Source organism: Eretmochelys imbricata, chromosome 4 (assembly GCF_965152235.1).
Source record: "Eretmochelys imbricata isolate rEreImb1 chromosome 4, rEreImb1.hap1, whole genome shotgun sequence".
In the NCBI taxonomy this organism is placed as follows: domain Eukaryota; kingdom Metazoa; phylum Chordata; order Testudines; family Cheloniidae; genus Eretmochelys; species Eretmochelys imbricata.
In genome coordinates, this window is record NC_135575.1 from 90552867 (window position 1) to 90570662 (window position 17796).

At 39.6% G+C, this 17796-nt stretch overlaps 1 protein-coding gene across 2 annotated transcripts in view; it reads left to right on the forward strand.

Annotated features, from left to right (window-relative positions):
* The window catches only part of SGCZ (sarcoglycan zeta), a 365961-nt gene that overhangs the window by 335211 nt on the left and 12954 nt on the right, over positions 1 to 17796 (forward strand). For both annotated transcript variants that reach the window (XM_077815587.1, XM_077815586.1), the window contains one exon: positions 13343 to 13466. In XM_077815587.1, coding sequence (XP_077671713.1) covers positions 13343 to 13466 — 124 coding nt within the window. The remainder of the gene's footprint in view (positions 1 to 13342; positions 13467 to 17796) is intronic.

Below are 17796 nucleotides of genomic sequence, written 5' to 3' on the forward strand. Positions count from 1 at the left end.
GTGTAAGCCCAGAGATGACTATTCTTTGAAAAATATGGCCCAACTCCTTTCTGCAAACATCAAGAGGATAATAAGGTGATAAGTAACAGCATGGATTTGTCAAAAACAAATCACGTCAAATCCACCTGATAGCTTTCTTTGACAGAGTAACAAGCCTTGTGGATGGGGGGAAAGCAGTAAACGTGGTATATCTTGACTTTAGTAAAGCTTTTGATACTGTCTCTCATGACCTTCTCATAAACAAACTAAGGAAATGCAACCTAGATGGAGCTCCTATAAGATGGGTGCAAAACTGGCTGGAAAACCGTTCCAAAGAGTAGTTATCAGCGGTTCACAATCATGCTAGAAGGGCATAATGAGTGGGGTCCTGCAGGGATCAGTTCTGGATACATTTCTGTTCAATATCTTAATCATTTAGATAATGGCATAGAGAGTACACTTATAAAGTTTGCGGACAATAAAAAGTTGGGAGGGGTTGCAAGTGCTTTGGCGGATAGAATTAAAATTCAAAATGATCAGGACTGGAGAAGTGGTCTGAAGTAAATAGGATGACATTCAATAAGGACAAATGCAAAGTACTCCATTTAGGAAGGAACAATCAGTTGAATACATACAAAATGGGAAATGACTGCCTAGAAAGGAATACTATGGAAAGGGATCTGGGGGTCATAGTGGATCACAAGCTAAATATGAGTCAACAGTGTAACACTGTTGCAAAAAAAACCCAAACATCATTCTGGGATGTATTAGTAGGAGTAAGCAAGACACAAGAAGTAATTTTTCTCCTCTACTCCCTGCTGATTAGGCCTCAACTGGAGTATTGTGTCCAGTTGTGGGCACCACATTTTAGGAAAGAAATGGACAAATTGTAGGAAGTCCAGAGAAGAGCAACAAAAATGATTAAAGGTTTAGAAAACATGACCAATCAGGGAAGGTTGAAAAAAATGGGTTTGTTTAGTCTGGAAAAGAGAGGACTGAGAGGAAACATGATAGCAGTTTTCAAGTACATAAAGATTGTTACGAGGAGGAGGGAATTGTTCTTCTTAACCTCTGAGGATAGGACAAGAAGCAGTGGTCTTAAATTGCAGCAAGGGAGGTTTAGGTTGGACATTAGGAAAAGCTTCCTAACTGTCAGGATGGTTAAATACTGGAATAAATTGCCTAGGGAGGTTGTGGAATCTTCATTATTGGAGATTTTTTAAGAGCAGGTTAGACAAACACCTGTCAGGAATGGTCTAGATAACACTTAGTCCTGCCATGAGTGTAGGGAACTAGATTAGATGACCTGTCAAGGTCCCTTCCAGTCCTATAATTCTATAATAATAATCCATCATCAAGGATGTGCAGTGCAGTTGAGTCAGCATTGCTACTGAAACCTTAATGTTTGCAGTTCCTGTCTTTTTGTGATTTTAACTGTGCAGGCTTAATGTTGGATTGATGTAAGAGGCTTTTTTATTTAATCCACATTTATTTTCCTTAATCTCTTTTAGTGTTACATTTTGTTTTAGACACTTTATCATTCTAGTTACTCTTCTTTGCAATCTCTCAATTTTCTCTATCATTTCTATTGTATAATGCCCATATTTATGCAGAGTATTCCAGCTGTAGTCTAACCAGTACAGAATAAAGGGAAATTATTATCTCTAGTTTTATTCTGTCTTCAGTGGCTCTGAAGATAGAATTCACTGTCAAAAAGGAAGAAAGAGCCACTTGGCTCCCCTCCGGTGGCATGGCCTGCTGCCAAAGAACAGAAAGAAATGTCTGGTCTCTGCTAAAGATGGTACCTGTCATAAGGGAGATAACTGAAAATAAATTGACTTACCAAATCTTTCCTGGTTTCAGAGTAACAGCCGTGTTAGTCTGTATTCGCAAAAAGAAAAGGAGTACTTGTGGCACCTTAGAGACTAACCAATTTATTTGAGCATAAGCTTTCATGAGCTACAAAAGCTTATGCTCAAATAAATTGGTTAGTCGCTAAGGTGCCACAAGTACTCCTTTTCTTTTTGCAAATCTTTCCTCACTCTTGTTTTCAAAAACAAAAAGGTTTGGTTGAGTGCAAGTGCAACAGACTTGGAAGTGTGCGTTACAGATTCTCCTCTGTGCCTGGTGATAAAGCAGGTTGGAAAAACTTCAACAGAACCATTTTCTATAAGAGAATGCAGTTCCAAAGATCAATACACTTTGTAAAATTGTGTCAACCTCCCTGAAATTTCGTTTTGGAGTAAAACTGGGAAATGACGTTCCCAACAGTGTCAAAATGTTCTATTTCAGTGTTTCAAAATGAAACATTTTGATTTATTGTTTTGAAATTACTTTGTTTCAAAAATATAATTTGTATTATATTCTGTTTTAAAATAGAATATAGAGTAAAAATTCAAAATCAAAATAGAACTGGATGGGACCTCAGTAGGTTGAGTCCAGTCCTCTGCTCTAAGGCAGGACTAAGTATTATCTAGACCATCTCTGACAAGTGTTTTTCTCACCTGTTCTTAAAATCTTCCAATGATGGAGATTCCATAACCTCCCTAGGTAATTTGTTCCAGTGCTTAAGTACCCATTCAATTAGGAAGTTTTGCCTCCTATCTAACCTAAATCTCCCTTGCTGCAATTTAAGCCCATTACTTCTTGTCCTGTGCTCACTGCATAAGGAGAACAATTTATCCTCCTCCTCTTTACAACAATGTTTTATGTACTTGAAGGCTATTATCCACGTCCCCACTCAGCCTTCTCTTCTCCAGCCTAAACAAACCCAAATTTTCAATCTTGACTTGTACGTCATGTTTTCTAGACCTTTAATCATTTTTGTTGCTCTCCTCTGGATGTTCTCCAATTTGTCAACATCTTTCCTGAAGAACTCCAGTTGAGGCCTTATCAGTGTTGAGTAGAGTGGAAGAGTTACTTTTGTCTTGCTCACAGCACACCGACTAATACATCCCAGAACAATGTTTGCTTTTTTTGCAACAGTATTACGTTGTTGACGCATATTTAGTTTGCGATCCACTATAAGTGTATTCTCTATGCCATTATCCAAATCATTTATGAAAATATGGAATGGAAACAGTACCCAAGACAGATCCCTGTGGGATTCCGCTCAATATGTCCTTCCAGCTTGACTGTGAATCATTGATAACTATTCTCTGAGTATGGTTTTCTAACCAGTTGTTAAACCATTTGTTGGTTGACTTGTCTAGCCTATATTTCTCTGGTTTGTTTATGAGAAGGTCATATAAGATACTATCAAAAGCATTACTGCTTCCCCTCTATCCACAAGGCCTGTTACCCTGTCAAAGAAAGATATTAGTTTGGATTGACATGATTTGTTCTTGACAAATCATGTTGACTGTTACTTATCACCTTATTATTTTATACATGCTCAAAAATTGATTGATTTGTTCCATTATCTTTCCAGGTACCATAGTTAAGATGACTAGTATATAATTCCCTGGGTTGTCCTTATTCCCCTTTTTATAGATGGGTACTATATTTGCCCTTTTCCAGTCCTCTGGGATCTCTCCTTTCCTCCAAGAGTTCTCAAAGATCATTGCCAATGGCTTAAATATCTCTTCAGCCAGTTCCTTAAGTATTCTAGGATGCACTTCATCAGGCCTTTCCAATTTGAATACATCTAACTTGACAAAGTAATTCCTAATTCCTTCCCCCCCCCCCATTTTAGCCTCAGATCCTACCCCATTTACACTGATGTTAGCTGTGTTAGTCTTCTGATCACTGTTAACCTTTCTGGTGAATACTGAAGCAAAAAAATGCATTTAACACTGCAGCTATTGCTGCATTCTCTGTTATTGTCATTACCTCCTCATTGAATAGGCCTACCCTGTCCTTTTGCTTCTAATGTATTTGTAAAATGTTTTCTTCTTACCTTTAAAGTCTGTAGATAGTTTAACCTCATTTTGTGCCTTACCCTTTCTAATTTTGTCCCTACATGCTTGTGTTTGTTTTTTTGTTATATTCATCCTTCATAATTTGGCCTAGTTTCACTTTTTAAATGAATGAAGTATTTCAATTGATTTGCAACTATTCTATTTTTTTATTTATTTTACAGTGAATTTTGAACTTGTTGAAACAAAGCTATAGTTCAAAATTTTGAAATCATTTGCAAAACAGATTTTCCATCCTCCACTCAGCTCGTGGATATGAAACTGTTAGAGAGCTTTTGCTTAAGCTGTAACAGCTTATGATTTTTAGCACTGAAAATCTCCTGTTCATTCCCCGGTATATTAGCCAACATGGCGGCTATCACGCAAAAGATTAAAAAGAAGCTTTTGCTGCTGCTTTTTCTGAACTAGTTCATCTTTGTTATCCCTGTAAAGACTTAGAGCAATACCCCTACCCCTTGCAACCAGACTTTGCCTCCCTCAGTTAAAGCACACAAGATATGTTCTAAAAGATCTTTTCCTGTTTCACATTTTTCACTTGGCAAGGTAATGTTTTCATTTTCTAATGTCTGATATAAACCAGTAAGACTGTTTTTTTTCATTATTTTTGATGTGTTAGCTTTGTGCAAGCAAGTATGCTGAATCATTCTACTGTCACGGTTTCATTTAAGTCCTACTAAACATTAGGTGGTCAATTCAGAATGTTGTAATGATGAGGTTTTCAAGTACTAACATGTTAGATATTAAAAAGCAAAAACAAAAAAAACCCTTTTTTGTGTGAAAAATAAGATGACAATACATTCAGAAAGGTTTTTGAAAACTATCAAGCGGTTGCCAGGCTTTCTTGGGTAAAGGATGCACAAGTGACACCTGCAGCGAAAATCATTTAAAGGCTGTTATTTTCTCCCATGCCCAACTCTCATCCCTGGATCTATCATAAATTATTATAAACCTAATGTAAATAAGTTTCTGTTGTAAATTTAGATTCCATATTAATAGCTGTCTCATTTACTCTACTAACATTGACTCTTAGCTGCCCCTTAAAATGCCCAACATTCACTTAACTTTCTTGGTTGTTTCCATCCTCCTCCAATGTTCCAGGTTTTTTTGTTTGTTTTTATACTTCCTTGTCTTTTGGGTTGTTTCCCTGTATTCTCATAAATCATTAGACATCCTGGGGATGCCCTTGCTCACTCTGTAATCTATAGATTCACAGACTAGGCCTTTTTAACTTTCCTCAAACCTCCTGGTCATTCCTGAAGCTTCATTACACTTGATGGATGCTGTATGTTCAATGCTGTTGCCCTCTCCAACACTTCTCCAGACTTCCTTTTTGTCTCTTCACTAATTCTCTAGTACTTGTAATAAATAAAGATAATGACACTTTCAGAGCCTCTCCTATTCCATTTTATCTCTATCTCTTCCTCTTCTAACTTTCAGAAGAGATCCTGCAGCTTGACCTTTGAAGAAGTGATTTTCCTCCCGACCTGTGTAGGTCTATTAATATTCAAGTATTCAGTTACTACGATAATGCAGATCCACTATAATGAAGTAATGGAGTTTGCAGTGCAATTAGTATTCAGCGCTTAGTCTAGTGAGTTGGTTTCTAGGTTAATGAGAGCTTTAGGAACTCTAAAGGTGACAATGACTTGTCCTACAGCCAATGATATTGGTTAGATATCATAGAATGTCAGGGTTGGAAGGGACCTCAGGAGGTCATCTAGTCCAACCCCCTGCTCAAAGCAGGACCAATCCCCAATTTTTGCCCTAGAGCCCTAAATGGTCCCCTCAAGGATTTAACTCACAACCCTGGGTTTAGCAGGCCAATGCTCAAACCACTGAGCTATCCCTCCCGCCTATGAAGGTGGACATAACAGCAAATGGTACAGTGACTGCCTTACTGTCCTGATACTGAGTCACAAGGGGTTCATCTTTATTTAAATGTGTTGTCAATGACCTGTAAAGTTAAATGTGGAAAGTATAAGTGAAAAATTCATATTTACTGGTTTTCAGGAAGGGGTACCCACTATTTCCATAGGAAATCCACTTCACTCCTTTGATGAGATCACAACACCTAGGGCCAGATTCTGTCCTTGAATGTATGTGTCAGGCTGCCACTGAAGTCAAAGGGAGTGATGTGTGCATCTGAGGACAGATTTCAGCCTTTATAATACAGCTGATGATCAGTGAACAGAATTAGGATTCTATGAGTCTGGCATATAGATGTATATTTCTTTCCCCTTTAATTCCAATAACACAATTGATTTGATCCTGGAGTTACTGCATTCTAGTGGTTACAAATAATTATTTTAAATTTCATGTACAGATTTGAAACTGGTGTCCAACAAGGTCCAGGAAAATTTATCTTCAAGGCAATGTAGTAGGTTAAATAAATCAAGAAAAGATTTTTTTCAGTACATTTGTTCTATAACATTTGACATATTTTTTTAAAAAAGTGGGTGTATTCAACTATAATAAATATTGTAAATAATAGCATAAATAATGGAAATAGAGTAAAGAAATCATTTTAATTACAAAAGCACCCTGATTCCCACAGCCAAAGCACGTAGGGCAATAAATTACCTTTTCATAATAACGATAAAAAACAAATATTTATGTGAAACAAGCTCATGAATGAATGCAAGTTCTAGGGTGAGCCATAGTTGTGCAGAGTCAACATCTCTGCTTGTCAGTGTTAATTAATGCCCCTTTAATATATTTTTTCTCTGTCCTTTGATGTAATTTGTACTTCCTGATCATTTTCTTCTAGTGTGTTGCTATTTATCAGAATTAAAGTGCACTTCTACCTAATAATGTCACAGTTCAAACAAGTATTTTTCAATATATAAGGTGACTTTTGGAAGTTTAGGGACCCCAACTCACCCTGCCCAGCTGGACATATACATCGGCGGGGAGGAGGGTGGGTTGAAAGTTTCTGCTGTAAGAAAAGGGAAAGGCTGCTGCTTCTACTTGAAAGACCCATGCAAGGGATTCCCACACCAAAGAACTGGTAATTCTTGGGTGGGGCTAATATAGAACATCCTTCCTGACCAAAAAGAAACAAGGCACAATTATAAGGCCCTGCTTACCTTTGCTGTCCTGCCTGGAGAGATGGGAAATGGTCTCTGTCCCTATTCCAGGTGTGAGTAGGTGAATTATAGTTCAGAGATGCCTGGTGGAGCCCTCACCTTTTCTCTGCTCCCGTTGTGTGGCAGATCAAAGAGATGCAGGGTGAGGAGTAGAGAATGTGTAGCACGAGGCTCCCCAGCAATAGTGGGCAAACTAGTGCTATAACTCATTCACTGAGGTCTCTGCTATACTTCTCTGCCAGCTTTTAGTGAGATGGGTGCTCTCCCACTGACCCCCACATCTCAGGTCTGCTACATGTGTTGTCTTTCCCTGTCCTCCCCCTCAACTGTGACTGTTTGGGGTGAGGTGGCACTCTCCCTGGAAGCCTGTCAGTTTTTCTGTGATTATGGGAAAGAACACACATGCTTCTTCCCAGTCCCTTTGCTAATTGCCCCATCTGCTGTCTCTCCCGTCTCTTCGAAGAGTATGACATAGATTGGGGTGATTTTTTTAGGGGACTGAGTGGAGAATGGGCCACAGGTGTGCTCTTTACAACCCTGAGACATCTTTTCCTAGAGAGGAAAGAGGTTCTCACTCTGCTCTTGCCACCCCAGTTCTAGAGAAACTCCCCTATGCATTGGCTCCTCCTTCTCTATCAACCTTCAGGAGAACCACAAAAGTTTTGCTGCCGGGGGGATGTTCCACAGTTTAGATGGTAAGGTCAGGATTTGGCATATCATGTTGCTATCTGATATATATTACTCTCAAAAGACAGATGGTCAAACTCTGTGGTAACTTGCAGTCCTATTCAATTCCATGAGATCGAATAAGGGGTGTAAATCAGTGTTGAATACGACCACAGTACCATTAGAATTCGTATGCAGTCCGCCTGAATTTCTCATATTTCCCTATTCCCTTATCCTTTGCTGCTTCTTCCCTTTCCTTGCTTTCTGCTTTTTGTTTTCCTAATGATTCTCTTTCATAATCCATGACATTGTCACTGTAATCTAGGATGTCGAACATATGCCAGACTGGTTTCTCAGTGCCAGCATGTCACATTAGAATATGTGTAACTGTGATCAGCCAAGTGTTTTATTTCGATCTTCAATCTGTGACATTAAAATAAGGTTTGGATCTGATAGGCTACATTCATTTGATCCCACTGACAGAACATGGTGAACAATTTATCCAGTCACTGAATATTTGCCTGGCACTTTTTCATATCTTTATTGAGTTGTTGATTCAGCTGCCAATCTAAGACAATTTTAGTGCCCAGAAGCACCAGTGGATACATCACATGGTTGACACACTTCTCTCAATATGCCAAAATCTTCATAACGGGTACCTAGTAGACCAGATGGATTTTTCTTTTCTTTTTGTTGGTGGATCTTTACTCTTGTGATACTATAGAAGTCCACAAAATAATACTAACTGAAAAAGAAAAGAAAAGAAAAAAGGTTGGTGAAACTCACAGATAAAGGGATCAAAGTCTTGAAAATGTGTCATCTTGGGACTCTTTGCATTAAGACCAGTTTGAAAGATTCTGGATTAGAGAGGGGGAAGTGGATGCCCTTCTTCATGTGTGTTTTCTGGTTAGCAGCACATTTTTAAATACTCCTGTTCCTTTTTAGCAGACTTAGCCTACAGTGCTTTAAGTTTTACTAGCTACTTGCACATGCTAGAGAGAAGGGACTCCGGTGATACCATGGGAAGAGAAATTAGAGGCCCTATCTATACAGACTGAAATGTGGTTTGGTGGTTCTACTGAATAGTGTGGGCTGGATTTTCTGCTCAATGGGCCCAAAGCAAATTGAAGTCAATCAGATTCCCACAGGAGAAGTCCCCCTGTGTTGGGAGAATCTTTGCCGATGTAAAGCCAGTTGATATAACCCTATACCAGCTTCCCTACCAACTCTGTGTAAGGGGGAGGACAGAGACGTGTACGTGGTGGACTGGTGATGAGACAGACATGGAAAGGGTTAGGGTGGAGCAGAGGCCCCTATGCCTGATCCTCCACCTAGGTAAACTCCATTAGACATGTTAGATTAGGCTCCCTAGTGCTCTGTATTCCACTGAGTGGCTGAGGATCATGGACCCACAACCAGCTCACTGTGAATCAGGGCCTGTATGTTTTCTGAGCAGATCAGAAGGAGGAACAATGAGGAAACAAAACAAGAACCCCTAATAATTTTTTTCAGCTGAGGGTACCTTGAAATTGCATGAGATGGAAAAACTCAGGTCCTGACCCCATCATATGGTATTCTTGGCCAAATTCAGATGTGAGTAATTAAATTATGCCTTCCTAAATTGCTCCTTGTAGCTGAAGTATAATGCTGCTATGGACAGATGACCCATTTCACCCCAAAAGGGTTGGCCTTCAGAAGCTGACAAAGTGATCCTCTGGGTGAAAGGTTTCATGTAAATGTAAGATTGATGTAAGAATGTAAATGTAAGAATCACACAGTGTCTCATGTAAATGTGTTTCATGTAAATGTAAGAATCACACAGTGTCTGGGTGATTCAATTCACTAGTGGCTCATCAACCAGTCTTCTCAGATCCAGCACAATGGAATATCCTAACTGTAAGGTTCATGTGTCATTTCAATTTAGTGTCACGTGTCATTTGACCTTTGAACCAAAATATTTAGGTTGGTTTAATCTGGATACCTGTTGTGTCTGAAATTGGCAGATTAAATTTTTAAAGATCCTTGTTTTAAAAGTATACTTCTCTTTCCTGCTACATTAAGGTGTCTGTCTAATAACAGAGGAAGTATAAAGTTTTCTGCTTTGTCAGATCTGCTTGTTGTCTTGGGTAGAAAAAAAAATGAAATCATGGGACTAGGAAACACTCACAGAAGTAAATGCCACTCTGACAGGCCCTTAGTAAATTTGAAAGGAAAGCAGATTCTTGCTCCAGTATTCAGAAGAGAACTTTGCTGCCATTTAAATTATACATTTTAGAGACCTAAATATGATATCATGCAATGTTGCAATAGGTTTATGGCAAAGATCAAAGCTTTTAGAAAATAGGACTGAAACAAACAAGAAGTGTTATTCTACATCATGGGTCTGATTATCCCCTGGCAACACCTACTGAGGAAAAAAATCTCTCTGAACATATAGGCTTTTACTTTTCTAGTTGATAGTTTCAGGTCACACAGCCCCTAAGATTCTTTCCAGATGTATAATAAGTAAAACAATAATAAAAGTACAGAAGCAACTGTAAAAAGATAGGAAAAATAATTTGTGCTAGCAGATAGCTTTTAAAAACTAAACTGCAAATCTCAGAAATTCATCTATACATCACATTGCTGAAATTAATAATTTCCACTAATTACTTAAACGCTTTTGTTTTCTGAAAATGCTCAAATTTCTTTCAACTGTGCACAGAAATACAATATTAATAGCTTCTTCGGGAATTCATTGTTCAGATCTTTTATATTCATGCAATCAGTCACTTACCAGTTTCATAAAACTGGTGGAAATTTGACTATTCATGTTGAAACTAGAGTTGACAATTCTGAGCAGCACTGTGGCATGTTTATTGCAAATAATTGTTAGTGATCCTATAGAAAAGATTACAGTGCTGTGAAAGATATTACCCAACACAGATCAGCATATGCAACACTATACCTGCTACTGGAAAACTTCCAGGAAAAATCAATTGTGGTTTAGATTTTCTGAAGCCCGCAGTAACGTGGAATTGTTAATGTCATCCATTCAGTGCAATACATATAACAGAGGGCAGTTGTATCCTCCTGAGTAAAAGATGATAAAGGTCTTCAAAAAATCTCTCTCATTCTTTAACACAAGATCATGTGTTCATGTTTTGCATTTGACTTTAAAGACAGGCATCTAAAATGCTTAGTACCTGATCATGTCATATCTGAACAATGTATTTAAGTAATATTTTTACTTCCAAATAATTGCTTTCAGATTTATTCCCATTGAGTGCCAGTGACACCCAGCAGTCCGAAATATTTTACAGATGATATCTTCATGACATTCAGCTCAGACCTCATCTCCATTATCCTTGTTGTAATGTGGTATTTTTGGCTTCAGGAAAATAATCCATGACTGCTATCTCCTGTCTGCAAAAAATAAATAAATAAAATATTACAATACGCCTAAATCCAGTCGTCTGATACTTAATAGCTATTCCAGTTTACTTTAGCTGGCAAATGCTTTATATCAAACAATTCCTTTCTTCTTCCCCTTTATAAATGCATTTTGTTATACTTCTGGGTGATTATGACCTACTACTCAGGGGTCAAACTGATAGAAGGAAAATGCAGAGGAACAAACCACTTCAGCTGCTTTTCTCCCAGCTATCTATCTAGGTGCTGAACTGGCTCTCTTTGTGGTAGTATCTGAGCACCTCATGATTATTAATGGATTTCATTTTCATAATACCCCTGTGAGCTTAGGCAGTACTATCCTCATTTTACAGATGGAGAACTGAGATTCTGTGTAGATTAAGTGATTTGTCCAAGCTTGCTCATTCTAAATAAGATCACATAGTAAGTCTTTGGCTGATCCAGGAATTGAATCCACACCTCTTGAATCCCAGTACAGGGCCCTATCCACTAGACCATCTGTCCTTTTAAGCCCTGCAGGTTAGCACTGTGAGGTTCCTGCAGGTTCCTCCTCTGTCTTGGTGGGTCCTTAGCTTATTGGTGGATTTCCTTGCCTCAGAGAATTCACTGCAGCCCTCAGTTTGGACACTTTTGCTAGTGGCTCAAACCTGCCGTCCACTCAGCTAACCTCATCCCTGGCCCAAATGGGGGAAACAGAGAACAATCCCTGCAGTCTCTGTGTCCTAGTAGGTCGGGGACAGGCCAGATCCCTTTCCAATTTAGACCTTCCCTTCTGGTGTTTCCCACAGACCAGGTCAACTCCTCCTGCGTCCGATCAGGAGTTGCGGGGATGAGGGGAAACCGGGTTCCAGCCCAGGGCCCTGTGGATAGCAGCTGTCCACAGTGTTCCCTGTATCAGCTGTATGACAGCTGCAACTCACTGGGCTACTTCCCCATGGCCTTCCCACAGCACCTTCTTTATCCTCACTGCAGGAGCTTCCTTCTGAAGCCTGATCACACTTGAACTATTCACTCCTCCAGCAGCACACCCCCCTACTAACTGATGGGAGGTCCTTTTTAAACCAGGTGTCCTGATTAGCCTGCCTGCCATAATTGATTCTAGAAAGTTCTTAATTGGCTCCAGGTGCCTTGATTAGCCTGCCTGTCTTAATTGGTTCTAGCAGGTTCCTGATTGCTCTAGGGCAGCCCCTGCTCTGGTCACTCAGGGAACAGAAAACTCTTCATCCGGTGGCCAGTATATTTGCCTTCTACCAGACTCCTGTATCCCACTGGTCTGGGTCTGTCACAGCACCATCACCACAAATCCTCACCACTACAACTCTCAATTAGCAGAGAAGCGTGGAGTACTGTGAGCTAGCACTGCAGAGAGAGCTCACCCCTTGACTTTGAGTGGTCCAGGATCTTGAGGACAGAGAGTGTGAGGAAAAGAAGAGATAGAAAAGGGGAAACTAGTGGACGGACAAAAAGAAGGTTTCAGAGTAACAGCCGTGTTAGTCTGTATTCGCAAAAAGAAAAGGAGTACTTGTGGCACCTTAGAGACTAACCAATTTATTTGAGCATGAGCTTTTGTGAGCTACAGCTCACTTCATCGGATGCATGTGGTAATTGCATTGAGAAGTGATACAGAGAATATGGCATATATTGTGGGGTTGAAGAGGTCAGTGAACAGTTTGCAGAAGGGGGTGAAATGTGTGCAGAAAGCAGAGTTATACAGACTGAGGGCCTAATCAATCTCTCACTCCCCAATCCCCTCCTCATCCCCAAGCATGTGAGTAACTCCGGTGCAGTTAGTAGGAGTTATTTGTATGTTGCGAAGGAAGAGGAGGTCCCAGGGAATTGAAACTGTTATTAAAAAATTCAAAGGAAACATTTCAATTTGGATTTTATTTAAATGTACATCTGGCATTGCATAGACAGGTTAGACATTGCTTTCAGCATATAGTCACAGTAGAAAGCAGCATATCTGTACTAACGATAATTAAGTGTCGGAGCAGCTATCAACTAAATTAGGTCTCAGTTCAAGAAAGCATCCCTAAGCAGTACAGCAAGCATGTGCATGAATCCCGTTGCTTAAAGTTAAGCACATACTTAAGTACTTTCTTGAACAGTGATGGGTTTAAGTGCATACTTAGGTGCTTTCTTGCATTGGAGTCACAAAGAATAATAAATAAAGAACTCATGCAACAATTCACTTTTCATTTTCTTTGTCTTGACAATGGATTTTCATCAGCACATGCTGTTGATATGAGGATTTTTTTATTAATGGATACTTTTATTTTTCAGACTTGAGTCTCCAACTAGATCTTTGATAATGGAAGCACCAAGGGGAGTACAAGTTAGTGCGGCTGCAGGAGACTTAAAGGCAACCTGTAGGAAAGAACTGCACTTACAGTCCACGGAAGGGGAGGTAAGCTCAGTCTGCAATGAAATACTATGCAGTTCTGTCCAGCAAAAAGTAAATAACATAAAGAAACTATTTAATTGATACTGTATGTAAGAATCAGGTGTATACTGTAAAAAATGGTCTGGAGCTCCCTGAATTTAAAAGTGGATTTACTCCAGCCTGGCTCATGCATTATTCTTTGTTTGCTTTCTAAAAAACCATGTGAATGGTTAAATTTTATTCACACCATTTCTCTCAGGAAAAAGAATGTTTACAAAATACAAATGTGAGTATTTGCCCTAGAAATAGCATGGCATGGAATGCTGCTTAGTATAGCAGTAGAGGACAAGTTTACCCAAATCTGTCACCAGAGTCCTGGTACAGAGGCAGATATGAGCTAGGATTTTGAATACATACACAATTATATTGTGTGAATGTGCACAGAGAAAGTTGCATCCAGCCAATGAATCTTAAATTTGGAATGATATCTTGACAAGGCCTGAGAAAGGAAGAGGTGTTCTATTTTCTAACTTTCCCCAATTTGGTTTAACTGCTCTCTCTCCTTAAATTGTTATTGCCTCTCTGAGAGATTGAAAGCTCCGCTTCAATGATATACCCCACCATCCATGTGATATTTCAGTATGAACAGATTTTTGGGGCAGGATTCTCTGCTTGTGTGGTCATTTATACCTGTGAAAAGGGGTATAAAATGCGACCAGAACAGAATGAGAATCAGATTCTTGGTTTTGTTGTAAGTCAGTTAATGTGTGATAGTTGTGCCTGGAAAATTACCTAAAAATGAAATAATATTAAGAAATCTTGGACAATAACATCTAGAGAACTCAGTTCCCAACTAGATAATTCAGTGAAGTGGCTAGATTTTCAAATTCTTGGTGGGAATTGCTGGGTTCCAAGTACTTTTGAAAATCTGGCCACTTCATTTAGGTGCCTAACTGGGAACTGCACTCTTTTGAAAATCTGTCTCCTTGGGTTTATATATCACATCTTCTCCAAAGAATCCCAAATGTTTCACAAACTATACTAAATGCATATAACAGCTTTGACATATACCCACATCAACCATTGCACAGCATGTAATAGTGTATTACAATACATACAGGAATGTTGTGGCCAAGGACTCTCTGGGTCATAGCCTTACATTTATAAAAATTTCCACGGGATCTGTAATTTCCATACAGCATACTTAAAGCACAATGATAATTTTTCGGGTACTGAGCCTAGATTCTCCACTCTCTTTCTGTGCACCATAATACCGCCTCCTTTCAGTTTTTCTTCAAAGCCCACTTCTTCTCACAATCCCTTAAGAAGTTACTCTCATACTAGTGCAACCCTCAGAAAATCTCATTGAAAGAGAAGGAACCGATATGATGCATCTCCAATGACACAAGGAAAACAGCTGTTTTAGAGCAAAATTAAACCTTTTGGCTCAGCATTCTGCAAAGGACAGCATGTAGCCAAATGGGACACCCTAAAGGTATTGTATGTCACAGTAACTGTTTCTCCCATGCTTCCCCCTAGCTATGTGGGGTACATAAGCTACTTCACTCTTTTGGGGAAAGACTTATTTCCTTCTTATGCCTGGCTATTTCCATTGGCCATTGTGTCTGACCGGAGGGAGTGAATTTGTGGCTCTGCCCACTCCCCATCCACTCCTCACACATTCTTAGCACCTTCCCATCCACTTTCTTACAGTGGAGAATACAGGTTGTGCAGTTCTTCTCTCACTTCAGAAGATGAGGAGGGGGCAAAAAGAATGTGTCCTATGTGGCCATGTTAGGACTAGTGACAATCTAGGTCTTATTTCTACTAGCCTCCAACCTCCCTCACCTTTGCCCAGTCTAACATGTCCTTGAGTCATCTTACGTTTTCCACCTAGTGCTTGTGTCTTACTACTCTTGCTCTACCTTTAATGGCATTTCTCATGTACTAATATAATACTCAAATGCTGAGACGAGTGGCAGAACTTTTTTTAAACTGTTAGCTCTTTGAGGCAGTGAGTGTGTCTTTAATTTCTCCATTTAGTACTATGCACATCTATGGTGCTTTTACAAATGCTTTATAATAGTAATAATCACAGGTGCTGACTCTGTGGGTGGTCCAGGGTTGGAGCACCCATGGAACAAAATTAGTGGATGCTTAACACCCACTGGCAGCCAGCTCCCCTCCTCCCCACCAGCACTTCCCACCCACTAGCAGCCTGCCAATCAACTCTTCCCCATCCCTCCTAGCAGCTTCCGCCCACCGCAATCAGCTGTTCTGCGGCATGCAGGAGGCGATGGGGGGAGAAGGCAGGAGCGGGGATGGGGCGCGCTTGGGGAGGGGGCATAACAGGGGTGGGAAGAAGTGGGGCTGGGTCTGAGGCAGAGCAGGGGTTGAGCACTCCTGGAGTAAGGAGGAAGACTGCACCTCTCATGATAATTAATAATAATTGTGAACCAATGGTTGTGAGGATAACCTCTAGCCCATGGGTTGATCAGGGATTTTGTCATGTACCCTGACTGCTATTTGCCTTCCTAACCATTCTTCTGAAGTTCTGTTCTCTCATCTCCATGTAAGGTATTTTTGTAAATGACATTCAATGACCTACTTTAGTCTAGATACTTTGGTGATGAGCACCTAAGGAAAGTCAAATTGATTAGATTCTTTATCCAGAATTCAGATTCACTTACGTGTTCAAACTTAACTGCCTCTGGATGTCATGGTGTTGTAGCAAGATTGACAAAACTATTTAGATGATAAAAGAAGGCCCCATTCTCAGATAAGCATTGCAGATATTTTATTCCTAACACAAGTCTCTGTTTAGAATGTTAATAAATTATCTCAACACAAACCTGACAGGTTCTTGGCTGAACACCAAATTGGAGCATTTGTTCAATTCTTAAACCAACATGATAATCATGGAAACCAAAACTTTATACACATCTGGGATTTCCCAGGTGGTTGATTCCATAATGCTTTGTTAATTTATTAATAGTTGTCATGAAACATTACTTTCCTGCCCGCTCCCTGACAGACAAACACCACCCTTTGTTACTCCCTAATAGAGAGTTATCATAGCCAAAATAATTTTATATGCTTATCGTACGTTGTTTAATTCTTTTAGTGCTGGTAATTTTTATGTTCAGCAAAAAACAGTTTTACCCTATGGCTCTGCCCCTAAATAAACACAAGAATTCCATACTGGATCAGACCAAGGTCCATCATGTCTGGTATCCTGTCTCCAACATTGGACTGTACAAGATGCTTGTGGAAGATGCAAGCACTCTGCATAGGCAAATAACTCCCTCCCCCCCCTTAGGACTCATCCTGATCTCTAACCGAGATTACTTCAAGCATTGAAGCATGAAGATTAATATCCCTTCCACAACTTTTTTGTTACCATTAATTATTATAGCTGTGGATATTCTTGATCTCCATACAAATGTTCAATCCCTGCCTGCATCACATTAAATTTTTGATCTTAGCAACTTCCTGTATTCTAGCAAGTGATGTGAGGAGGTGGCGGTTTGCTGGATGTAGAGATAGCAAATATCTTTCCCTCTTCCCACTGCCCTCCTCCCCTCCAAAAAAGTCCAAATGTCCTTATAATGCAAGGTTCTGGGAAACAAATAGTTCAAGAGATTGGTAGCAGGCTATCACACTGTTTCCTTGTGCGTCAGCATTTCATCTGTTATCCAGGTCAGTGGTGATAGCAAATGACTAACTGATGGTAGGTAGGGAACCGATGAGTAATGATCTGGTAGATTTAATCCAGTTCCTAAGGGACAGATTTGCACATCAGAGCAGCTGTATCACAATTGCTGGAATGCATGTCCCCGTGTGCCTTTTGTCACCTATAAATGACAGTACCAGAAGCACCAGAATACCATTCCGGTTGCCAGCAGATAGGCCAAAGACTTTTTGAGCATCAAGACTAAATTATCTTTTCATCCCTAGAAGTGGCCCTTCTAGAATGCATCTTGGTTGAGCAGTCTGGAAGAGCATGACTGTGGATGCCCATTTTGTATCTTTCTGTGGACACACATGGGACTTCAGTGTTCAAGACTAGCAGTCCAGCACCATTCATTGTATAAGAAATTGACAAAGCAAGTCAGTGGAGGAAAATTACATGAGAGAATTTATACCACAGAGACTAATACAATGAAAAAATATTCCTAATAAATAGTTCACAATTAGTTTCCTTGTTAACTCACTGATGACTAGAGAGTTTATCATTATTGTTCTATTAGTATATCACATTCTTAAGTGCAATCAGACACATTTTAAAAGTAATCTTTGCCTTTTTGTAATAAACACAGCCTTTGTCAATCGGTCTTTGTGCTCATGGTGTTTG